The sequence below is a fragment of the Wickerhamomyces anomalus genome (genome assembly GCF_001661255.1).
Source record: "Wickerhamomyces anomalus NRRL Y-366-8 unplaced genomic scaffold WICANscaffold_2, whole genome shotgun sequence".
NCBI lineage: Eukaryota > Fungi > Ascomycota > Saccharomycetes > Phaffomycetales > Wickerhamomycetaceae > Hansenula > Hansenula anomala.
This window is the reverse complement of record NW_017567111.1, coordinates 1,821,769-1,846,247: the sequence shown is the minus strand read 5'-3', so window position 1 is coordinate 1,846,247 and position 24,479 is coordinate 1,821,769. Positions and strand designations below refer to the sequence as shown.

The 24,479-nt window shown below is 32.3% G+C and overlaps 13 protein-coding genes across 13 annotated transcripts; 6 read left to right on the top strand and 7 right to left on the bottom strand.

Moving 5' to 3' along the window:
- Positions 1 to 690: 690 nt before the first annotated feature.
- Positions 691 to 2,268, bottom strand: WICANDRAFT_15090 (uncharacterized protein; the record flags this gene model as incomplete). The annotated part of the gene is made up of 1 exon (XM_019180630.1): positions 691 to 2,268. A coding segment is annotated over one exon (1,578 nt), but the record flags the coding sequence as incomplete, so codon positions are not given.
- Positions 2,269 to 3,740: 1,472 nt separating this feature from the next.
- On the top strand, positions 3,741 to 4,310 carry WICANDRAFT_90813 (uncharacterized protein; the record flags this gene model as incomplete). Its single annotated transcript, XM_019186260.1, has 1 exon — positions 3,741 to 4,310. A coding segment is annotated over exon 1 (494 nt), but the record flags the coding sequence as incomplete, so codon positions are not given.
- A 392-nt stretch (positions 4,311 to 4,702) lies between these two features.
- WICANDRAFT_61921 (uncharacterized protein) lies at positions 4,703 to 6,703 on the top strand (the record flags this gene model as incomplete). The annotated part of the gene is made up of 1 exon (XM_019183276.1): positions 4,703 to 6,703. The coding sequence occupies one exon, from the start codon at positions 4,703 to 4,705 to the stop codon at positions 6,701 to 6,703; it is 2,001 nt and encodes a 666-aa protein (XP_019040572.1).
- A 217-nt stretch (positions 6,704 to 6,920) lies between these two features.
- WICANDRAFT_61920 (uncharacterized protein) lies at positions 6,921 to 7,286 on the top strand (the record flags this gene model as incomplete). The annotated part of the gene is made up of 2 exons (XM_019183275.1): positions 6,921 to 6,962; positions 7,017 to 7,286. The coding sequence occupies 2 exons, from the start codon at positions 6,921 to 6,923 to the stop codon at positions 7,284 to 7,286; spliced, it is 312 nt and encodes a 103-aa protein (XP_019040571.1).
- Positions 7,287 to 7,325: 39 nt separating this feature from the next.
- On the bottom strand, positions 7,326 to 8,105 carry IAH1 (isoamyl acetate-hydrolyzing esterase; the record flags this gene model as incomplete). Its single annotated transcript, XM_019183274.1, has 2 exons — positions 7,326 to 7,927; positions 7,979 to 8,105. 2 exons carry the CDS (start codon positions 8,103 to 8,105, stop codon positions 7,326 to 7,328), a joined length of 729 nt encoding a protein of 242 aa, XP_019040570.1.
- A 965-nt stretch (positions 8,106 to 9,070) lies between these two features.
- PFY1 (profilin) lies at positions 9,071 to 9,528 on the bottom strand (the record flags this gene model as incomplete). The annotated part of the gene is made up of 2 exons (XM_019185558.1): positions 9,071 to 9,438; positions 9,516 to 9,528. The coding sequence occupies 2 exons, from the start codon at positions 9,526 to 9,528 to the stop codon at positions 9,071 to 9,073; spliced, it is 381 nt and encodes a 126-aa protein (XP_019040569.1).
- Positions 9,529 to 9,835: 307 nt separating this feature from the next.
- LEO1 (Paf1-complex subunit LEO1) lies at positions 9,836 to 11,137 on the bottom strand (the record flags this gene model as incomplete). Its single annotated transcript, XM_019183273.1, has 1 exon — positions 9,836 to 11,137. The coding sequence occupies one exon, from the start codon at positions 11,135 to 11,137 to the stop codon at positions 9,836 to 9,838; it is 1,302 nt and encodes a 433-aa protein (XP_019040568.1).
- Positions 11,138 to 12,116: 979 nt separating this feature from the next.
- CTS2 (putative chitinase) lies at positions 12,117 to 13,376 on the top strand (the record flags this gene model as incomplete). Its single annotated transcript, XM_019185557.1, has 1 exon — positions 12,117 to 13,376. The coding sequence occupies one exon, from the start codon at positions 12,117 to 12,119 to the stop codon at positions 13,374 to 13,376; it is 1,260 nt and encodes a 419-aa protein (XP_019040567.1).
- Positions 13,377 to 13,521: 145 nt separating this feature from the next.
- On the bottom strand, positions 13,522 to 14,523 carry VPS74 (Vps74p; the record flags this gene model as incomplete). Its single annotated transcript, XM_019185556.1, has 1 exon — positions 13,522 to 14,523. One exon carries the CDS (start codon positions 14,521 to 14,523, stop codon positions 13,522 to 13,524), a length of 1,002 nt encoding a protein of 333 aa, XP_019040566.1.
- A 491-nt stretch (positions 14,524 to 15,014) lies between these two features.
- UBP2 (ubiquitin-specific protease UBP2) lies at positions 15,015 to 18,530 on the bottom strand (the record flags this gene model as incomplete). The annotated part of the gene is made up of 2 exons (XM_019180846.1): positions 15,015 to 16,163; positions 16,284 to 18,530. Coding segments are annotated over 2 exons (3,396 nt in total), but the record flags the coding sequence as incomplete, so codon positions are not given.
- A 925-nt stretch (positions 18,531 to 19,455) lies between these two features.
- BCS1 (bifunctional AAA family ATPase chaperone/translocase BCS1) lies at positions 19,456 to 20,718 on the top strand (the record flags this gene model as incomplete). The annotated part of the gene is made up of 1 exon (XM_019185559.1): positions 19,456 to 20,718. The coding sequence occupies one exon, from the start codon at positions 19,456 to 19,458 to the stop codon at positions 20,716 to 20,718; it is 1,263 nt and encodes a 420-aa protein (XP_019040564.1).
- A 123-nt stretch (positions 20,719 to 20,841) lies between these two features.
- Positions 20,842 to 21,176, bottom strand: WICANDRAFT_61912 (uncharacterized protein; the record flags this gene model as incomplete). Its single annotated transcript, XM_019183272.1, has 3 exons — positions 20,842 to 20,868; positions 20,922 to 21,035; positions 21,090 to 21,176. The coding sequence occupies 3 exons, from the start codon at positions 21,174 to 21,176 to the stop codon at positions 20,842 to 20,844; spliced, it is 228 nt and encodes a 75-aa protein (XP_019040563.1).
- Positions 21,177 to 23,045: 1,869 nt separating this feature from the next.
- Positions 23,046 to 24,401, top strand: STD1 (Std1p; the record flags this gene model as incomplete). Its single annotated transcript, XM_019184647.1, has 1 exon — positions 23,046 to 24,401. One exon carries the CDS (start codon positions 23,046 to 23,048, stop codon positions 24,399 to 24,401), a length of 1,356 nt encoding a protein of 451 aa, XP_019040562.1.
- Positions 24,402 to 24,479: the final 78 nt, after the last annotated feature.

Sequence of the window (24,479 nt, the reverse complement as noted above, 5' to 3'; positions counted from 1 at the left end):
CTAGTCTCACCAGGGTTTAGCCAAAGTGCTATAACCCAATTCTAACATGAAGCTAATGACCTTCTCAATTAATTATCAAATTATAACGAATGTGTGATTTTCTCAAAAATGAATGTATATGACCCGGGCATAACCAATAAACTAATCAGTACCAACCCCCTGATCCAAAATGAAAGTGACTCCAAATCTTTCCCTCAATACCATTTCAACTCTTTTTAGCATTTTTTGCTAACTTATTTCTTGCAAATTGTGAAGCATATTTATTTGTTGTTGGATTCCCTGCAAATTTTTTAGAAACTATGAAATCTGAAGCTATTAAAAAAACTGGACAAAGTACCCAGAACCCACTAGTGCCTTTCATTATTAAAACCTTGATCTTATGAAAATATCAATCAATTTTATTGTTGTTTGATCAAATTAACTCAAAATATACAAAAAGTAACATGATGATGATCCTTTTTTTTGCTATAAATTTTTTTTTAATTTGCGTGTTTGTGTCGCGTAACGAAAATTCTGGAGTCCATCCTTAGTGACACGGGTGATTTGGGCAGATTACTTTTAATTAAAGAATTTAACTGATTAATGAATAAATTAATTGATTAATAAATAAATAAAATACAGATATTAAACCTTCTCTTCCTTTTCCTTATTATTAGCTTCACTTTCAGGATTCTCCTTAAGCTCCTCTTCCTCGTCTCTATCCTTTTGATCAGTTTTAGACACCAAACCACGATCTCTAATTAACCATGAAAGAATAAAACATAATCCAACAACTGGTGCCCAAAATGTGAATATATCTTTACAACATTTCATATATAAATCTCTTATATATTCATGTTGTTCATCATTTATCGAGATTTGTGAATAGTCAATCTTTGCATAAACATGTTGTTGTAAATATTTTTTCAACGTTGCATTATCTGATTGATTTATAAATGAATCATTTTGTAATTTTTTAGTAAAAGTTGTTGAGAAAATCAAAGCACTGAAGGCAAGACCAAATGAACCTCCAAATGACCTAAGAACATTTCTTGTAGATATGACAACTGCTCTATCTTGACTTCTTGAATGTGCTAAAGCTGCAACCAAAGTATTTTGAAATGTCATACCTTGTCCTAATCCATTAACAACCATTATGAATGCAACTCCAACCAAATTCGTATTTTTAGCTAATGCACCAGCTAATAATGATAACGCCAATGTCCAAAGTGCAAAACCTGTCCATAGAGTTGGATTATAATGTTTTGTCCATGAAACAAATCTCCCCGAGATTGCAGAAATTGTGGAATGTGGTCCAACAACACATAATGAATAACAAGCTGTTATTAAAACCGATTTATTTCTAACAACTTCAAAATAATAGGCATAATAATAAAATAATGGATAAAATGCAACTCCTGAGAAAAAACTTTGTGCAAATATAATTGCTAATGAAGTTGATCTGAAAACTCTAAATGGTACTAATGGTAATTTAGCAATCCACATTTCTGTAATGAAAAATCCAATAAATGAAACACCACCAATTACAAACATTATAATAACTTTTGGTTCATTCCATTTAAAAGTTAATCCACCACCATTTATAGGAATTAAAATTAATATTAATCCAATAGCACCGAAAACCCAACCTAAATAATCAATGTTTTTCAATTTTTCCCTTGTACTTATTGGAGATTTTGAATTTGGTATGAATATTATAATAATTGAAGAACTTGCCACAATTAAAGCAAATAAAGTATAATAATAATTTCTCCAATTACTATGTTGCACAAAAGCAGAAGCTAATAAAGGCCCCACACCATTCCCAATACCAATAAACGCAGTTAAATAACCTTGATATTTCCCACGATCTTCTAATTTAACATGATCACTCATAACAACCATAACTAATGACATTACGCTACCATTAGCCACACCACATAATGCTCTAAATATAAAGAATTGTACATCAGTTTGAGCTAATCCACAGGCAAGATCGAAAAATCCCAACATTAAAATCATAAATACTAAAACATTTTTACGACCAAAAATATCAGCAAACCGGCCACATAATAATTGGAAACAACAATTTGCAATCAATTGTGAAGTACCTGCCCAACTTATTGTTAGTTGAGCGTTTAAATCATTAGCAATGAAAGGTAAGACAACAGAAATACCATTTTGATCAATAAATGCAAACATTAATGACATGGACATTGCACATAGTACAACTCTAATCTTTGCAGGACTTAATTGATTATTATGAGAATCTCCAAGTTTCTTACCAATTGAAGTATTTGTGATTTGATGTGTCACTGGAGATGTTGTGTCATTAGCTTGAGCTAGGGCTATTGGATCTTGAGCTGCATCATGTTGATGTTGACTATCAACTTGTGAAGTTGTCACACTTTCTAAACTTGTTCTGTGGGACATTATTGATGATGAAATCCATACATTAGGGGTCTCTTCAATAAAGGTTTATCAAGCATATATATATAAAGACAATCACTAGAACATCATCAACTCTTTCCATCAAAAGGAGCCGTTAACTGATGGGTTTAATACCTTTTGAATGATTCTTTTCATGAAGTTACATTTTCTTGAGTCGGCCACGATAAAAAAATTCCGATCGCGGCATTCGGAGGTGAGTTACCAAAAGGGACATAGCGCCGGAGAGCCAAAAACGTTGGAAAAAGGCTAAATTTATGACAAAAAATAAGAGAGATATTGATTATCTGAATAAAGATTAAAGTTATTATTGATATTAGATTGAGTATATAAAATAATAACCTAGTGTTTAATTAGAGTTCTGTGCTTGAATTTCAACGTTTCCATCAGTTTTCAAGGGTTCAAATAGTGCGGAACCGAGTTTTGAGTATCTCCACTCCAAACAACTGACAATTGATCAAGATTTAAGTGCGAGAATGGCTTATGAATAGTTTATAGAGGATCATCATGAGGCTTTAGTATGAGAATTGGCCAATAAAAGATGTAGAGATGGTGATCAGTGATTGAGTTGAATATTTTGATGGCTTTAGTACTAAGGAACAGAATGAGCTAATAGCTGTAGATATTTCAGGAAACGAACGTTAAAGATTGGTTTTGGATGAATCAGTTTAATTTACTGACTTACGTAAATCCAAGCTTTCAATATTGCTCTACGATTTCAAAAGCTTGAACGTCTGTCAAGATTCTTATTATAAACAGTAGATTTAATCACTTTAACGGCCCTAAGCGCCAAATACACGTACATATTTGGGTTCGCGAAATTCAGACAATACACATCAAACCTTTGAATAACTGGTGGAAAAGTTGTGGAAAAATCACTCAAACAATTAAAAACTTCTCCAATTTTATGATGAACTAGTTTTCTTATGTCAAACTGGGTATTCAAATAAATATTAAATTTTGGTATTTTAATTTGTTTGAGAAATTGAGTCGAAATCTCTTAAGGCTACCTTGTAAAACTCAAAAATTTGCAGGTACAAAAGTTCCTTCAAAATGACTAAAAAAGGTATCCAGCTAATAAAATTAAGCCAAAATAACATAATACACTATTAATCAAATTTGTTATCATTCAACTTCTCACTTTTAATGTAAATTAAAATGATTTGAATTTGCAAAACGAGTTCGCGAAGGAGAGAAAAATCCGTTCGCACACAGGATTCTTTTCAATTTTCAGGAGTTCAAAATTGATTAAAACAACTCATAATTCAATAACCAAATAAACAACAATCATCAATTTAAATCAATCATTGAGGGAAAGATCAATATGTTGAAGAATATCAAAACCTCATCAACTTTGAGAGCAGTCTCTTTGAGCCCAAAAAGAGCATTTTCTCAATACAAACCAACAAGAAATGAGCATCATGATCATGACCATCATCACGGAGAGACACTTAATGAGGAAGAAAAACTCTCAAGTTCATACATTTACGGATTTATCGCCACTGGTGCAGTAGTTGCGTATTGGGCAATTAATCAAAGCTATGCTAAATCACATAATGGTGAATCATTAACATCTAAAATCTTGACACCTGTTAAGCAAAAAGAAGAATTAATCGAAGATATGAAGGTTTATAATGAAAAACTTAAAAAATCTTCAGATCTAAGAGATGCAATGTCAATTCCTGCTCCTAATAAATTGTTTCATGAATTCACTTCAATGCAAGTTATCCCATCTGGCTCTCCTTCAAATTATGTTCCTGGTTCACAATTAGATCTTGATAATATTGGTCCAAGAAGACAAAAAAAGAGCATTTTTGATTAGAATTTCAATACTTATTTATTCATCTATTTATTTACTTATTTATTATTTATTATTATTAACTATCCATATTTGAGATTAGTTGAAATTTATTTATTCCAATACATGTTTATTACATAGTATCCCCCCTGGTGTAAGTGATTTAAAGAGAATTTTCAAAATGGTGGAGGGTTTAAAAAGAGATTAAATCATCTCATATTTTGGTTAAGAATGTTTTTTTTATTTTTTTTCTTGAGTTGGTGTTATTGTTTGAATTTTTTTTGGTTTTGCTGGAGATGTCACAAAAGTGAAAAATGCATCAAAGATACAGTTTTTGAGTGAAAAAAAAAATTCATAATATGGAGAGCTTGGTTAATATTCTCTTTGAGTCGTACTCATTAGTTTCATATATAAAGTTGAGGAAACATCAATTGTCAATTAAGTTCCATCATATTAGAATGAACTATTGATCATCAAATGTCTGTTGATAATACCATCAAAGCTTCAAAAGCATCAAGCTTTACACATCATCCAAATTCAGCCATTCATACTGATATCGCTAACAACTCATTTGTTCTGGGTCCTATCAATTCATTGACCGATGGTGAGGAAGAGAGTGCTGATTTTAGTTTTGAAACTTTTAAAAGTCAAATCCCATTCACCGTGATTAATAACATTGTTTCAAGTGATTTGGCACTAAATGGAGAATTGATTACTGATCGTTCCATTTCATCAAGTTCTGATTCAACTGATTTAACTATATCACAAGATGGTTCTTTACTGTTGAATAAAGATGGAAATCATCAAACTCCTCTGTTTTCGGAAAATTTTGAAATTGTCAAGAATTCTACAACTATATATGCTACAGATGTTGATTCTCAAACTGGTGGTGATGTTTTAAGTTTGATTAGTGGGACTACAATTTCTCAACTTTTAAATTTGGATACAATAGCTACTGAATCAAATATTTCAAGTGCTATTAAAAAAGCTGAAATTGGGAAATCTATATCAGTGAAGGATGATAACTCATCCAAGATTAATAGGGGTTCAACGGTACAAGAGGTTGAATGTATGAATGTTGGTTCTTCGAAAATTTTGGAGAATAATGAAATAAAAGTTGAATCAATTGAACCTTCAAAACAGAATGATAAACAAGTTATGGATATCAAATCAGTTGTAATGAGTTCAAAAGGTGTTGCTCAACTGTTTTTCATTTCAATGATCAAATTTGCTAAAGGTTCTCCAGTTAAATTTGTTACTGCTAAACAACTTGAAAAACAGATTGATGATGAAGTGCAAAGAGTTTTTTATATCAAGTATCAAATGAATGCATTCTCTAGTATTAAATCCTTCTTCACTCAAAGAAAACCTGGAGAGGATCAATTTTATAAAAAAGCTGTGCATTCATTATTTAAAAAATTGACTATAATTTATTCAAATCAAAAACTATATTATGATGTCAATCAAAGAGGAATGACACCAATTGATGTTTATAAATTTAGAACTTGGAGACATGATGAATATGTTGGTGTTAATGATTCAAGATATGGTCGAGTTCTGAAAGGTGATGGTTGGCATAGTACTTGGTTACCTCCATTCCATGATTTTAAAATTATTACAAATCGTTCAAGTTTTTCATGGAGTAGAGATTTATTTAAACCAATTGTTGTTTTCCCTAAATTGAGATTTCTTGTTAAAAATGAAGATCCTGATACTTTGGTTAATTATTATGGGTTATTATTAGATGTTTTAGATTCACAAGTTTTTGAATCCAAAAAACTTAAATATAAATCATTGAATGCTTCAAATTTAGGTGAAGTTTTAGCATCTAGACCAACTGGTAATATTAAAAAACTGAGTAAAATTATATGGATTGAACTTAGAGAATATGTTTATAATCATCATGAATGTATTCAATATAGACGTTCAGATATTTTGGGAGCTGAAGAACCAATTAAAGAAAAGTTTGTCAAGATTGTTGATTGTGCTATAAATGGTTATATTGAAGCTTTTAATTACCTTGATGGATTTTCCACTTTATCAAAACATGGTTCAAATGAAATTTATGTTAAAATTTTTGAATTTTATAAGAATTGTCCTATTGTGGATCTTGGGTTTTATTTATTACAAGATTGTACACCTGAAATACTTGATAGGAAATTGTTTAAATTGAGATTGGAGGGTAGAACAGGTTTGGAAATTTTAGAAATTGTTATACAAAAAAATTTATCAAAATTGGATTCAATGACTTTGGGTTTTTTAAGATTGATGGTTGCATTTATTGGAAGTCCATATATTACTAAATTTATATTGAGAAGGTTGATGTATTGGGGTGATAATGTTGCAATGGATCCTTTAACTTATGTTCAAAATTTTAATTGGTTTAAAGATCCTCAGGATTTTTATCAATTGATTTCCAAAACAGTTCGAGATGATGCTGTTTCGTTTATTGAAAAGAGAATGATTCACCATAATTAATCTCATTTTTAATTACAATTATAGAGTTTTATTTAAAAGTTGAATTGTAGTTAATTGGTTTGTAGTTGATGATTATTAAGCATTATACACAATGCTGAGTCATCTTTTTCTTTAAGGTATGAAAAATCTGGAGACATAAATGTTCAACTTTACGGTTTCAAGTGTAATGATTTCTCAATTGAAAACGGTTTTAGGAAATCCAAATAATAGGAAAACAATGACTGAATGGTTAGTTGTTGTCTATGATAGACCAGGATCTGTAAGTTTCACCTCAATTGAGATAGATAGAGTCAGTTCTAACTTCCTTGTCAAGGATAGATCAAAATTTCGTCCACAACATTTAGAAGCAATTCCAAAACAAGTTGCCAATGGTAAAATTACCAATGCTGGTGCAATTTTCCATGAAGTGCCAAAAGAAGGTCAACCATTAAAATTCGCAGGATCCTCATTAAATGTTGTTGCAGATTCAAAAGAGGAAGTTTTGGAAATTTTAAAACAAGATATTTTCGCAAAGGAAAACATTTGGGATGTTGAAAATGCATTGATTTATCCATATGGAGTTGCTGTTCGTGTTGCTAAATAATGAATATATATATGTTTATTACAATATGATCTATGGAAGTTAACTGAAATCTGAAGGTTTGACATCTCTCCAGTATTGTAAAATATAATCCAAATTTTCTGGATGATATTGAGGATACCATTCTCTAATAACCTTCATTAATTCATCAAATAAGATTCTGTAACCTTCACCAGTGTAATGAACACCGTCTAATAAAAGATTTTTCCAATCTCCTTTATAATTATCAAATAATGTATATAAATCAATGAATGGGACATTTTCCTCAGATGCTAAAGCTTTCAAAGCTTCAGAATATCTCTTATTATTTTCATTAGTTCTAACAAGTCCCATTGCAATATCAGCTTCTCTTGATGGAGCCCATTTATCATAATCATGTTTAGCAACACCAATTAAAATTGGTTTTATACCATTTGCTTTGAATAGTTCCAAGAAATATCTACTATTCTCAATATATCTCTCTAGGGGAACAATTTGTGGACCACCCAATACAGAATCATTAGTACCAAAGAATATAGTTCCCAACAAGATCTTTGAATCTGGACGATGCTCATTCTCAATAATCTTTGGCAAGATTTTTCTAGCCCATTCAGTATTATAACCTGCATAACCTCTTTGAACAACGTCTAATCTTCTTGTATATGCTAGAGGAGGTTAGTAAGATGATTAAGGGAATATCTTTTTCAACTACTCACCATTTTGTAAAGCTGCACCGAATCCAAATTGAACATGTTCATATCCTAAGGGATAAGGATTGTATGAGAATTCAGTTATTGAATCACCAAAGATAAGGAATTTATTGTATTTTAAATCAGAGATCATTTAATTTGATGGGTATTAGTGATGGAATTGAATCAATTGAATTGTGGTTTATGGAATGGGGATTAATTGAAAGGGTCTTTGAAAAGGTCTTTGGAAAGGTCTTTGAATTCGCAATGAATTTTCGATTTTCCTGAAAGCAAAACTGAGTAGATGGTTTCCTTTAAAGGTGAAAAGATGTTCAATGCTTTGATAGTTGATTTGAAATAAAATCGTTTATAATCAAATTCAAAATTGAATTCACTTTTATCAAGTTTTTTTTTTCAAAACGGCAAAGTTCTTATTGTTGTTGGCCCCGAGTTTATATAGAGTTGCTCTTAATGTAATAGCCACGAATTAAAAGATTGTAAACGTCAGTTTTCTTTACGATTCTAATGAATTCTATAGTGGATTTTTAACTATTTTAGCATCTTGAAAGTATTCGAGAAGCTTGGTGAGCATTCAGTTTTCTTTTTTTGCAATAAGATTTCCATCGAGGTATGGCCTAATTGTGTCAAACTCAAATATTTGGAAACCGTTAGATTCAAGACACTTTTGAACTAGAACAAGTCGATCCTTTGAATTCACATATAAAGATCGTCTTTTTAAATGTATATAGTTCATTTGATAATTTCATCATCACTCGATTACTTCAGTCGTCTGACTCGTTCAGCTCAACAACTACGTCATCTGATTTCAACAGAGAATAGAAGATCATGAACGAACAAGATTTCGCATATTAATTATTTTCATGGTTTAATCACTTATTCAACATGTAAACCATGGCCTTTAAATCAAGCCAAGCTTCCTTTCCCATCCTACAATCTTCTCCAAAAAAAAAGTTTCACTCTATTTCATTTAAAATTAACAGATGTTGGGTATAAATTAACAACAACTTGTAAACCAATTGGTCAACTTATTATTTTTTGTTTTCTTGTTCATAAATCTTCTCAACAAACTCACCATAGTCATCATCATAGGTATCGAATTTAGAATCCAACACTAATTAAATAATCAGCCAATTTTTCCACAATAGTAGTAGCTTCACCAGCTTGAACACCAGCAGGATAATGACCAATCAATATAGTTTGTTTAGTTCTAACAGTGACAACACCTTCAGCATCATGTTTACCATAAATACTACGTTCATCATTTCTAATCAAGAAATATTTTTGACCTTGTAAATGTAAACCATTAGCTTGTAAACCTGATGGATCATCATAACCTCTAGCCAATTCTGAAATTTCTGGACCAGATAATGTTAAGTTATTTGATTGGGCCCAAACTGAATCACCAGCTCTTGAATAAATTGCAGCTTTATCAATTTTACCTGTAGAGATCAAGTTATCGGTATATGCTTAATAAAAAGGGTTAGTATTCTTCAATTCATGTTTTTCTTCCAAGGCACACAGCCTCAATTGACTTTAGACATACCTTGCCAGGACATGATTAATCTTTAAATTACTATAAATAACCTTTTTGAAAAGATTGAATGTATAATGAAATCTTTTGTAAAAGAATGTAAATTCCCTTTATTTAAACTTGTTCTCTTTTGCCCAAAAATCTGTTGTTTTGGTTGCTGTTGCGCGAACCAGAGAAATTCCAAGTAGGGTTACACGGTAGAGGCAGCAAACATAAATAACCATGACAACGGTTAAATCAAATACAAAACTACAATTGTGTAATTAATTCATAAACCTTTTTTTTATTGTACAATGTTGATTATTTGATTGCTTTAATGATGGATTGATTGTCTATTCATCATCTTCATCCGACTCTATCACTCTTCTCTTCTTACGAGCTTTAGCTGTGCCATCTTCATCATCTTCATCTTCACCTTCGTCACCATCTTCTTCATCATCATCTTCATCTTCATTATTATACTTAGCTGCACCTTCATTCTTCACTCTTCTTAATCTTTCAGCAGCCTCTAAATCATCCTCTTCATCGTCTTCTTCAACATCTTCATCATCATCAACCATAAATGCATCTTCTTCATATTCATCTCTAATTCTTGGTTGAGCATAATAAGATTCTCTTGTAGCTCTTTGGCCTGGTCTTGGAGTACTATCACTATCATATTTTTCATTTTCTTTTCTTTCTTTCAATTCTTTTCTTCTTCTTTCTCTAATCAATTGTTCTTGTTGTCTTTCTAAAGCTCTAGCTTCTTCTTCTGGATCTTTATCAACATAAACACTTTGAGCACCAGGCTTTGTCTGCTGTCTTGCTTGAATTGCAGTTGTTAATTTCTTGTGTATCTTGGAATTTGTTGAAGTTGGTACAATCTTCATTGAATTTGTGAAAATACCATCAGTTGTTAATAAACCAGATTCTTCACTATAAGTTGCAAGAAAAGTATCTGTAAGTTGACTTTGAATAACATCAAAATATTCATCTCCTAATTTTAACGATAATGAACCATCAGACCATTCAACAACTTGAGCATTTGATTCATTTATCAATTCACCATTTGAATCTTTTGCATATCTCCATCTTAGGGTATTTTCAGCTTTTAATCTATTCAATTCAATTTCATCTTTTGTTAAAGTTTTAGAATCTTCAACCAATTGTTCTAAATAAGCTTTCCCTTCAAATCTTGTTGGATCAACTTCTAAAAAATTTGGAATTTTAGCATCATATAATTTCCCATCTTCATGATGAAATTTTGGTGGATGACGTACAACATCAAGATTTATACTTCTTAGTTCTCTTTGTGGTTTGGTCTCATCAACTGCAAACTCCATTCCATCGTTTCTTCTGAAATCATCTTCATCTTCTTCATCCTCCACTATACCATTTTCATCTGCAGGTCTTGAATCAATAGCTTTATCTTCTTCTTCATCATCGTCATCTCCGAAAAGATTATCCATATCTCCTTCTTCCTCTTCTTCTTCATTTGTATTACCTGGTTGAGGGGATGGTGCACTATCTTCAGGCTTTGATTGAGGTTGTTCATCCTCATGTTGTTGTTGTTCTTCGGTGTTGTTGTCATTATTCACTGGGATATCATCTTCCTCATCCGATTCAATTCTGAACTTCTTTCTCTTGTTATCCATGGCTGATATGAGTTATCAATTAAAAAAAAGCAACAAAGAACTCAACTTCTTTCTAATCTAAAGCCTTAATCAAAATCTTTTGATTATTTCGATTCAAATTGTTCTTTCAAATTGAAAAAGTCAAAGAAATTAATCAAATTCGCGAAAGCTTGAGCTTCCGGGTAAAAAGCGCGAAATAATTTCAAATTAAATAACACGAAAAGTTTGTTTGACCGTGTACGTCTTGAATTTAAAAGAATTTGGAAATCAGTCTACGTTTTGGTATTTGTCTTTTCAAGTTCCAGAATGCTCTCAACCATCATGGTAGTTTTCGTATGATTGTATACGGTCTGTGTCATAAGGAGTCGAAATCATCTGATACATGCCAGAGGTCACTTGACTTCTGAAATATAAACTTCCCTTGACTCTTTTACAAAGGTACATTGATTTGATGATTCAGAATTTTATACTGTAATCGAGTGTTTTGTGTCTCTATATTGCGGACAACATGAACGAAATGATATTTGAGTGATTTCAAATTCTGTTCTATGTTGAAATTGTCCAATACAATGTTTTTTACCTCCAACCAGATCGTTTTGAGCATGTAGACCAAGATGAATATTATAGACATATTTTTCCTTGTTCTCTGAGCTACACAAATACATTGTATATAGTCCATTCAGAATTGAGTGGTTGAATCACTGGGGTTGCCAGTATCAAAACGGTCTTTATGGCTTTTGCACACAGAAATGCATAGCCAACACAAAGCCAACAAATGTCAAATACAGATACTTAAAAAAGAGATCTTGGTTCAATGCTCAATATTTGAACTTCGAAACTGATGAAAAACACTTTTGCTAACTAAAAAAAATACTTGATGTTAATCTTTGGCAGACATTTCAAAACAAACAACATCATTTTCTCCATTGTGTCAATTTTAATACTTTTCCAATTCTTCTTCATCTTTCCAAGAATCATTCTACCAAACAACAAATCCATAATGTTTTTCAAAAAAATCAAAAATGCATTCCAAAATGAACCTCAACATCCATTGATACTTGAAAGTGGAGTTAATACCCATTATAATGGGTTTAGAACTTGTGTTTATTATTCAGATTGGTCAATTTATGATAGGAAACATTTCCCAGAAGATATTCCATTAGAGTTGGTAACTAATATATTTTATGCCTTCTTCAATGTTGATCCAAATAGTGGGAAAGTTGAGTTAAGTGATCAATGGGCTGATACTGATATTGAATTTAAAAGTCCATATACTCATAAATCAATTCATGGATTATTGGCTAGATTTTTCGAAATCAAACAACATAATAGACAAATTAAAATTTCAATGTCAATTGGTGGTTGGTCAAATGGTGATAATTTTAAAAAAGGTACTAATTCTGCATTAAAATTACAAAAATTTGTGGAATCATCATTGGAATTAATGGTCCAATATGGATTTGATGGAATTGACTTAGACTGGGAATATCCTGAAACTAAAAAGGAGGCTGGATTATTGTTACAAATCATGAAACAATTAAGACTTGGATTGAGAGAGATTGAAGATGAAAGGGGGTTAGAAAGAGATTCATACTTGTTGACAATTGCATCTCCAGCTTTTGAAGAAAAACTTGAAAATTTCCAAATTCAAGCAATGGATAAATATCTTTCATTCTGGAATTTGATGACTTATGATTTTGCTGGTGAATGGTCTGAAAAGACTGGTTATCATTGTAATTTATACAAGAAACATCCAGATGAACTTTGTGCAGATGATTCAGTCAAATATTTCTTATCAAAAGGTATTGATCCAAGTAAATTAACTTTGGGTATGGCAAATTATGGTCGTTCTTTTACAAAGACAAACGGTTACGGACGTCCATTCAATGGTGTTGGCACGGGGTCAAGTGATGAAGCTGGGATTTGGAACTATAACAAATTACCATTACCTGGTGCCACTGAAGAGTATGATCATGAATCTGTCATTGCATTTAGTTATGATTCAAGAAACCAAATTTTTGTTTCATATGATAATATCCATTCTGTTTTCCAAAAGGCTAAATATGTTGTTGATAAAAGGCTAGGAGGAGGTATGTGGTGGGAATCATGTGGTGATCGATACAATGATGAGGAAAAATCATTAATTCACAATTTTGTTCATGGCTTGGGTGGTAAAGATAAATTAGATTCTTCAAACAATACAATTGAAGGATATTCTTCGAGTGAGTATTTGAAACAAAACTTTGGTGATCATTTATAATTGGATGAATGAAATTGGAACTACTTTTGTAAGATGCTTCATAAAATTAATGACGCTTTTGAAAACTATACAACCTCGACTAAAAACTCACAATTAACACATAAATGAAAAACACAAAGAACCAAAAGACAAAACACAAATGTATCTATAAGATTGAATCCATTTTAGAGAAAACAGATAACACACCAGCAACAACTTCTAATTGTAAGTCAAATCCTGGATTTTGTTCTAATTCTTCATTAATCTCACTAACCAAATTAATACCTAAACCTAATGCACTTGATTGAGGTTGGAAAGGGAATTGTGAAAATTGTGTTAATAATTCATCAGCTCTGGCAAAAGCACGATCACGTTGATCATAACCTAATGTGACTAAAACATTTTCTAAAACATTAGCAGCATATGCACCTGCAACTAATGAAATTGAACGTAAATATTTAAATCTAATATCTGCTGGAAATAACGGAGAATTTGGTAATTGAATATTTCTTGTAGCTAATAATGATAATATTCTTTTTATGATTGAATCTTTTGAAGTAGAATCAGCTAATGGATGTGTTGGCATATCAAATAATAAGAAATTTTTACGTTCAGTTCTTAAAATTCCTTTATCAACTAAACCTTTTGCTAATCTTTCACGAACTTGTTTTAATTGATAATTAATTTTCAATAAATTCCAAGTTTCACCACTTAAGAGATCTATCCAATTTGCAATACTTAAATTATTTGGATCACTCTTCATCAAAGTTAAAGTTTCATCTAATAAAACTTCACCAGTTTTCTTATCATCTATAACTTGAACCAATCTTTCTGATAATTCAAATCTTCTTCTTGCAGGATCGTTAACAATTGCAATCTTACCTCTTAATGCCAATTCCAACAAGATACAACCACGTAAGGCATATGAAATATTATCATTCCAAAATGACAAATAACCTTCTTTATCTTTAATACCCATCAATAAAACTTCCTCCATCAATGTCAAGGTTGGTTCTTTTCTCTCTTCATTTTTCGAGGCATTGTCTTGTGGATCATAACCAACTTTATGGTTCACTTCTTCTGAAGATGAATTATCTTTTGAGTCAACGTTTGTTGGTTCGGATGAAACTGTTCTCCCACCTCCTCTGCGACGTTGTAAACCGGACATGCTATATATTATATGTTTAAATGATCAATCAAATGGAGAGACAAGCAATATGAGATTGGAACCTCTCTTTGAGACAGAATAACGATGTTTTGATGTATTTCTCACTATAATTTTGACCAGCAAGGAGAAACAAATAAAACAAAGATCTAGTAATAAAAAAAAACACCTAATTTGAATGGAATGAACTGAGGTACTGACTCTAGTGACAACGGTTGACGGTGTATTGCTGTGTTAAGATCTTGATTCAATTCACAAGATTGACCCGTATTTGATTCAATTAGTAAATTCCTCTTATTGTTGAAATTGTCGAAACGCTTCTTTAGACGTGTTCTGGAATCCATTTTTTTTTTCATCGATCAAATCTGAATATTTGGGACAGGGGCAACAAACCATATAAACTACAAAATTCTTTTAAATCATAACAAATTTTAAACATTGATTTGATAAATTGTAGATTATACGTTGACTTCTTCCTGTTGTTGGTCTTGTAAAACTCTGCACAAAGGTTCAATTTCATCTTCATGTCCCTGGGCAACATAACCAAGGAAATAAGGTGTAGCGGTGTTTCCTTCATCAAAATTGAAAACTTCAGCTGTTGAAACTTCAGAAACTATTTCATCATTATATTTTCTGAACATTCCTCTTTTTTTATCCTTAATATATATCCAATAATGACCATAATTAGCTTCACCTCTATGGATGAAAATTGCAAAAATGGAATAACCATGTTTTTGGAAAGAATCAAAATGATGATCAATTTTATTTTCTAGTTCATGTGTCTTTTGATAAATATTTATTAATTCATCATCAATCTTTTTAACTTGTTTTTCCAATACTTCAATAGTTTCAGGTTTACCAAAATCTTGATCTTTCAACCAATCTTTAGTACTAATCAATGAATCCCTAAACGTGATACCTTGTTGATTTTTGGTTAACAAACTAGTTTTACGATCTTGTAAAGTTTTAATTTCAGACTTCCAATTCTCAACTTCTTCTCTTCTTTTGATGATTTCTTGATTATCTGTATCTAGATAACGATCCATGTACAATGTTTCAGGGAATGGTAAAGGTTCAATGCTTTTGTATGGACGAAGCTTAATTCTATCAAAATAAACTCTTTGGATTTGAACTTGTAATATTCTTGGTAATTTTGTAATTCTTTCAGATCTTTTATATGGACCACCATCAATATTAACTTCTTCACTCTTGAACAAAATATCAAAAGCTTCATAAATATTTCTTGGTTGATCAGTTATATTGACAAAAAGGTTGGAGAATCTATCAACTTTATCTCTTTTATTTGATGGGTTTGTCAGGTCTGTTAAATGTTGAACAGTTTTACCGAAAAACAAATTCTTAACAAGGTCTTGTTGTTCATTATCATCTTCATCAAATCCTTCAGGTTTCAAAGCAGCTTCAACCTGGGATAAAACATTACCAATACATTCAGTAACATCTTGTTGTCTTCCAATTTCATAAGCAGTTTCCATCTCTGTTTCTGAAATTTTAGCAGCTTTGGTAGCTTTAGCAATTTTTTGTTCTGGAGTTTCATCATCATCTTCTTCATCTTCATCTTCAGCTTCAGTCATTGTTTTATCAGCATCACCACTGGAAGCTATTTCTTCAGCTTTTGGTTTCACCTCTTCATTATCATTATCAACCATGATGATATCTTCATGATCGTTCTTTTCATTTTCGCTCAAATCAATTAAATCATAATCTTCACCTTTACTTGGCTTTTTGCGGTGCAATTCGTCAACTGTTGAAGTAGATTCAATCAGAATTGCATCATCTTGATGATTCCCCTTATAAAATAAATCAGCATTATTATCATTGGATTTCTTTGTCCCTTCTTTTTCAAATTCAACTTCAGCAACACTTGGTAAAAAAGCTAAATAAGCCAATTCCTTCTTTGGTGTAATACATCTCTTATCCGAATGGATTTGTTCACGAAATAAATCTCTCAATTGATAAACAAATTGGAAAGATCTTTCAACTTCACCATCACCAACTAATCTACCACCAATTCTTCTATCTTTATAAATAGACTCACCACCAAAGATGTCATGGAATTCCAAAGCAGCATCTCTGAATGGTTTGATACTGAAATAATATTGTAGTAAAGAATTCAAATAACAAGTATTACCAATATTATTCAACCCAACTGGCCAATTTTCAGCAGGTAGTGAATTATGATCAATTAATCCAGTTTGTAGGAATGAATCAATAAGCTTACTATGTTTAGCTTCACCGATTGTTTTTAATGCATTTCTTGCACTTTTGATCTCTCTATTACCCATTTGGAAAATAGTAATAACTTGGAAATCATTGGCAATTTCATCAACACCTAGGTATTCACAAGCTTCTTTATAAGTCATTGGATCATAAATATCTGGGTTATCTCTCTCCATATGATCTAATAACGAGAAACTTTTCCGTTCAGTAGCGACTGTTAAAAAGGCCCTATCAATTAATTCAGCTTCATTTGGTTTATCAATTTTCTTCACAGAGGCAGCAGTAGTGATAACATCATCATCAACTGCAGCATCAACTTCCAATACATCATAAGCTTGGTTCAATGGCAATGGCTCATAAGTTAAATATCTTTTTAATTTCTCACTATCTCTTTGGAAAGCTAATGTTATCAATGAAGTTCTTAATTTACCATCTAATGGATGAATAGCAGTCTCATTTTTATACATCGTCAACAAGAGATCATCACTGATTTGATCCGCTTGAGATGGTTCAATACTTAAAGCTCTATAAGCATTATCAATATCTTTCTGACCAATAACATTCAATGAAATCAATTTGGAAACATATGTGCTTAGGTTATAAGTTGCTCTTCTGGTGTTTATGCTCTTCAATGAATCAAAGTAGATAGGTGTGTTTTTAGGATCATATTTAACAGTTCTGTCATAACAATTAATGGTTAGATCATCGCTATAGAACGGATAAGCAGAAATATTTATAAAACTTTCATCTTTAAGAAATTCATGATTATTGATTGAACCGTTATCACCCAATTCATGGAATATCAGATTTGATGAATTTGTAAAATCAAATTGGTTGAATGGATTTTGTGATGAGCCAGAAAATGATTTTCTTCCTAGTAACATAATCTCTAATATTTTTCTAATATATGATTCTCTTATTATAGATGATTGTCTATCATTAACGTCTGAAATATTTGGAGGGTCAAATTCACCATCATCAAGTTCAAATTGTAATCTTTTGATCAATATCTTTGGATTTATGTTGGAATTCAATGCTTTGTTTGTGGCTGTAATTGTTCTATGTTCCTCAGTGGATTTCAAAACCAATGGACCTCTAATAGCTTTAAACAAAGTATGCAAACATTGAGCAGGTGAAGGAATTTCTTTATTCAATCCAGGGTATGTATCTAAAGCTTTTGTATATCTAACATTAATTGGACCCATTTCAAAATCATGTAAATCATCAAAATCAAACTCTGGTTCTGATATTTCAATTCTAACAATCTTGTTTGAAACTGCACATATATAGTTAGCTTCATCCACGATTTTGGGTAATGCAGATTTCACTTTTTCAGAATCAGAATCCTGTGCTAATTTAGATGAAACTAAATCCAAAGCGTCTTGTTCATTTAATTCATCAACTAGATGAAATTCATTCTTTGGTATTGATATAGCGCTTGTTGAATCTTTATTCTTTATGAGTAATTTGACATGATATATTTTGGTACGTGATAATGATGGTTCTCTAGAACTGTACAACAGTGCTCTAATGATGGTGATTTTATCATTCGGATTCGATTTGGAACGACGATGCTCTATACTTGGTGCATACTCATAAGATTGATTCAATAGCAGCAAATCATATGGGGTTGATTTATGACCACTCAACTTGGATGCATATGAAATTGGAGATTTCTTCAATATCCCATTTTGTAACTCTTCTTCATTATCATCTAGTAAAAATAATAAATCAGCTCTAATGTCATCCAATATTCTGTTTGAAGTCTTGAAAACATTTTGTTGTATGTTCAAGTACAATCCAAGGAAATCTTCATCATCGGCATCTTCTGCCACTTCATCCAATACATGTTCATCTGGATCATCTTCATCAACTGAACCCAGGTGGTGTTCCTCTATTGTTGGTTCTAAATTCTCATAATCACTAGGGTTATAACCTAACTGTTTGGAAGATGACGAATTCATTGTTATTTCGTCTGGGGTGGCTGTGAGTGGTTGATTTGATTGATCAAAAGGGATGGTGAATGATTTGAAATCATTACTTAATTCTTTTCCATGATCTTCTGACATATTGCTAGATGAATCATTCAGCATTTATGAGCTCAATATTTCAATATTTTGGTATTGTAAAGATGAGGTTGTTGATGATAAATTTGAATTGAAACCGCAAAAGATCCACAAAATAAAAGCTGTATCTAATCGCAAAGGTAATCGAAAATAAAAAAAAAGCTTTAATCAGCGCCAATGCAATGGGAATAATCACAAAAATCAAATAAACCGTATCACCAATGGATAAAAATTCACTAGAGCTTGAAATTCAATAACTTTGATTGATTCAATTAACCAAATCTTTGACACCTTCCACGTTAATTGCCATCAAAACTTTGCCCTTCAGACTTTTTTTCCCTGAAAACTCAAACTAGAAATCGGTCAAGGGCCACTACTTCACCAAGTTTTCAAGAAAAAAAAATCTATTTAATATTTCAACACCTTCTTTTGGACAATAAACATTGAGCAGATTCAAACTATTCCCAAAATGTTTGGCTTTGGTGGTAAAGATAATCCATCCTCAGAACCAACAGACACACAAGTCGCACCGCCTCAACCCATAACAACAACTCCACCAGCCAATGGTGGTGCACCACAACCACCTCAAATAGATTTTGATAAATTATCCAAAAGTGATGGAATCCAAGGAATGGCCACCAATTTATTCGAACAGTTCATAGTGGGGAACCCTTATTTCGCTGCAGGTGGTGGTCTTATGCTTTTAGGTACCTCGTTAGCTTTAGCACGTCAAGGTATTATTAGAGCTTCAGGTTTTGCATATCGTCAATTATTAGTTGATTTGGAGATCCCATCAAAGGATAAATCATATTTATGGTTTTTAGAATGGATGTCCCAATATAAGAACCGTAGCTCAAGACATTTGAGTGTTGAGACTAATTTCATTCAACATGATAATGGGGCAGTTACTACAAAATTTTCATTAGTTCCTGGTCCTGGGAATCATTTAATCAAATATAAAGGTGCTTATATGTTGATCAAACGTGAAAGATCGGGGAAATTGATAGATATGACAAATGGTGCACCTTTTGAAACGGTCACATTGACTACATTATATCGTGATCGTGGATTATTTAGTGATTTATTGGGTGAGGCTAAAACATTGGCTTTGAAAGCTCAAGAGGGTAAAACTGTTATTTATACATCATGGGGTCCTGAATGGAGACCTTTTGGACAACCTAAGAGAAAGAGAATGATTGGTAGTGTTATATTGGATGATGGTATTAAAGAGGGAATTGTTAGTGATGTTTTAGATTTTTTGAAAAGTGGGAAATGGTATTTTGATAGAGGTATTCCATATAGACGTGGTTATTTATTGTATGGCCCACCTGGTTCTGGTAAGACGAGTTTTATTCAAGCATTAGCTGGTGAATTGGATTATAATATTTGTATTTTAAATTTATCAGAAGCAAATTTAACAGATGATAGATTGAATCATTTAATGAATCATATTCCAGAAAGATCAATCTTACTGTTAGAAGATATTGATGCAGCTTTCAATATGAGAGATCAAACAGATGCAAGTGGGTTCAAATCAGGTGTTACATTTAGTGGGTTATTAAATGCATTAGATGGTGTTGCATCTTCAGAAGAAACAATCACATTCATGACAACAAATCATCCAGAAAAATTAGATCCAGCTATCCTAAGACCAGGCAGGGTTGATTATAGAGTATATGTTGGAGATGCTACACCTCATCAAATTGAACAAATGTTTTTAAGATTTTATGAAGGTGAAACTGCAAAAGCTAAAGAATTTGTGGCAAAAGCTGTTGAATTGAAAGCACCTATTAGTACTGCCCAATTGCAAGGATTATTTGTTTATAAGAAAAATGATCCAGATGGTGCCTTGGCTTTAGTTGATACTTTGAAAACCCCAAATCATGTGTTTTAGAGAGATGGAATTCTTGTATATAGCAGTCTGTTTTTGCATCTCTTGAAGGGTATTTGATTCGTGGAGCCAAATAATGATAATGATAATCAAAATATTCCTTCAATTGTAGAGGATTTTATGCGCTCAACCCCTGTATTTTTTTAACACATTCTAAACGTCATTAGTATCGCAATCCTTCACAAAACTCGTTATTTGTAACTTACAACTCTAGCCATTCTTAAATGGGTTGACAATATTTCACTTGATCCAGATTTATCAGCAAGTTTTTCAGCTTCAAACATTAAATCTCTAACAAAGAGCATATAATCAAGATTGATCTAAAACTTTAGTTAGTCAACCCATCAACCGCTGTATGGAAATAATACACATACCAAGATATCTGTAGAGTCATTAGCTAGTTTGAGATCAGTCTTTGACTTGATAATCCTTCTTATAGAACTTCTGGTGATTGGTGCCATTGTTTGTTCATTTAAAAGATTCTTGTTTAAATTTGTAAACAAAACATTGAAAATTCGCGAAATGGATTTTTCCATTTTTCGTGATGTTGTGGTGTCTGGATGTGCTGCCGAGGTTAACCCGGTGAACAATGGCAGACATTAGCTAAAACGTCTGTTAAAGCCGTAGCCAAAGATTGCAGACTGGGACAAGTTGAAACTTTCAAGGCCATGGAAGTGGGAGGAATGAATACTAGAGAGTGTCTACGGGTGTTGAGTAGCTCTATATGGCTAACTAGGCTTGTACTGGGCCGGACAGTAAAAGATCCATATCAATGTACCATGAGTTGAACAGAACCATCTCAATACCAGCTTGTATTTTAAGGACAACGGTACAAGCAGTAGATGCATGGTCTGTGTGAATAATTAACATTTGCAGCCATAAAGTGTCAATTCCCAATCATTATGATAGCTATTCACCAAAATAAACCAATCAGAATCAATGATTAAAAGTTCTTCCACTAGCTCGCACAGTTTTTGGTCGTTCCTTTTGCAGGCGCTGGTCGATTTTTTCCGAGTTTTGCCCCAGACAAGTGAAAAGAAAAGCTTCAAACAAAGAGTTGATCAAGACAATTGGCAAGGGCTTAAAGAGTTGATGGTCATTTGAAACGTGTAATTACTGTGTATAAGGTTGAAAGATCACAAGCTCAAGCTTTGAGAGTCAAGTGATAGCACTGTCCAGGACTGGCCTTTGGCTGAACACTTCTCTGGCTGGTCAGAACAGCCTGGGAAAGGATGATTCCGTTTAACTGATCTACAAGTAATTACTAATTGCCATACCTCATCTTTAAGAAGGTGTAGCCCTTTGATTAATAATTAGTAGATCAAGCATAAAACGGGAACCAGGAGAAACTATTGGCTTGCTGGGAGATCAACTATAGCGTAATTGATCACTCTTTCCAACGATTCTCTAGCAAATAATTTTAGAGCTAAACTAAATCACCACCATAGTCACTCACTCCCTAACAAATAACCTTTGCCTATTGCTCTTTCTTTTCTTTCCTCTGTCACTCTCCTTTTCAATTCTCAAAAGCTCAAATCCAAATCCAAATTCGATCTGGCTAAAAAATAAATTTCAAAGTGTCCCCCCACAAACGCACTTTGCACCCCCGGAACATCCCCTTCTCAGTAAGATACGAGGAGCCCCCATTCTGGTCAGGTTTCTCCGAGATAAAACGGGACAAATCATACATACACGCTGATTCTCGGAAAAAAACCATGGAACCTTGCTGAGGTGATTGACCTGGGGAAATGAACATTTGGACGATAAAATGAGGTTGAACACTCAATGGAAAGAGAGCACCTTAACCTCTATAGGCTCTATCTTCACCAATCACGTCTCCCTCCATGTCTCTGATTTGTAAGCTGTTGCTCCTGCTACTGTGCTTGGTAACCCTGGAGACTTTTGTCCCGTGTCCCCCAAAAAAGTTCCCCAAATTTTGCTTCATGCGCCCCGAGAAACTTTAATTTTCCCAGCAGCCAAAAATTAAAAAAAAAATCGCCCTTTTAAAAAAACAAAAAAATCTTCCGATTTCCTTTCGATTTTGGAAAGGAATTTTGAATTGGAAAAAAACCTTTTCGAAGAAAGAAAACCATTGACAAGTGTATTGATCGAAGGAAGTGAAGAGAGATTATAGTTAGAGAAAGATTAAATCATAGAGAAGAAGAGTTTCTACAGATTATCACGTTTCATACCATATCAAATTAGAGATTCTATTGTCTGGAAAAACCTCCTTGATCAAATTCAATTACGAGTACAAAAAAATCAAACAAGAATTTACAACAACATCAACCCCCTAAAGACAAGTACAATCAACATTCAATATCGACACGATGTATGTGTCACCAGTCTTATCCAAAACTAAGTCTGATACTCCAAAAGAGTATACAAACAGAGCCAGAGATGAAATTACAAGAAAGTTGAATTTAAAACCACCAAGTTCTCAACTAAGGCATGGTTCTTCACCTCTGAAGAATGTATCAAGTGCAAGTGATCATTCATTATCTAAAACAAATTCATATGATAGTTTGGAAATACCTTTAACACTATCTGAAAAAGAAACCACATCAAAACAAGAGAATAAACCAAAATCTAAATTATTTGGATTATCAAAATTAAGACATTTGAATTCAAGTTCAAGTTTAAAATCATCCAAAAAATCATCATCTGAAGAAGATTTAATCCCTAGTGAACCTGTTGATAATGATGTTCAAATGGAGGATTATGAATATCAACAACAATTACAACCATTACATCCTGTTCCTTCAATTTCTTCATCTTTTTCATCATCAGCATCATCAATCTCAACAACACCATCCATGACTTCTAAAATAACTAATCAAGATTCAATATTCTCAAATCAAACTTTACAAACCCAATATACCAACATTTCACAGTTTTCACATCCAGAATCCATACAAGAACAACACCAACAACCAGGACAACCAATAATGATGACTTTACAAGATGCATTACCTTCAAGATTCGATGACATGTATGCCCCTGAATTATTAGCTGATCCTTCATTATTAATAGATGGTCGTCCAATGTTTACCAAAAGAGCCTTATTAGATTGGGAATTAAATGACATTAGATCATTATTAATTGTTGACTCTATAAAACCTGAATGGAACAACTCATTACCAATAATTTATGCCCCACAAGGTTTCAAATTTGAATATTTACCATTAGATGCAGATGATGAAACCATTGTGGAAAAATTGGTTCATTCAGATATTTATAAAGAGGCGAAATTTGATGTTGAATTTAGAGAACAAACTGCTAAATACACTTTAAACGCAGCAAGACAACGTCATGCAATGTTTTTAACAAATTCAGGGATACCAATTTTTTATAATAATAGATTATCAAAACCTGAATGGCGTAATGTTATTGAAAATTTTTTATTAAATTTAGCTGTGGAGGCTCAATGTCGTTATGATTTTAAAAAATCTTGTCATGAATTGAAAAAATTGAAAAAAGCTGGAAATATGTCTTCAAATGGGAATGTTAATGTTTCTAGTTCAAATGGGAATTCATTATTAAGAAAAGCTATTATGAATGATTCAAGAACTGTTGTCCCTGGTTTACCTAAATTATCAAAAGAGGATAAGGCGAAATTATGGACACAGGTGCAAGCTAAAGTTTATAAAAGAATTGGATTGGATTGGACTCCTGATTCATTATAATGTGATTTTAGTGATGGAGAGAGAGAGAGAGAGAAGATTGATATATGTGGTTATCTATTGTAATATTCAAATGGGAAA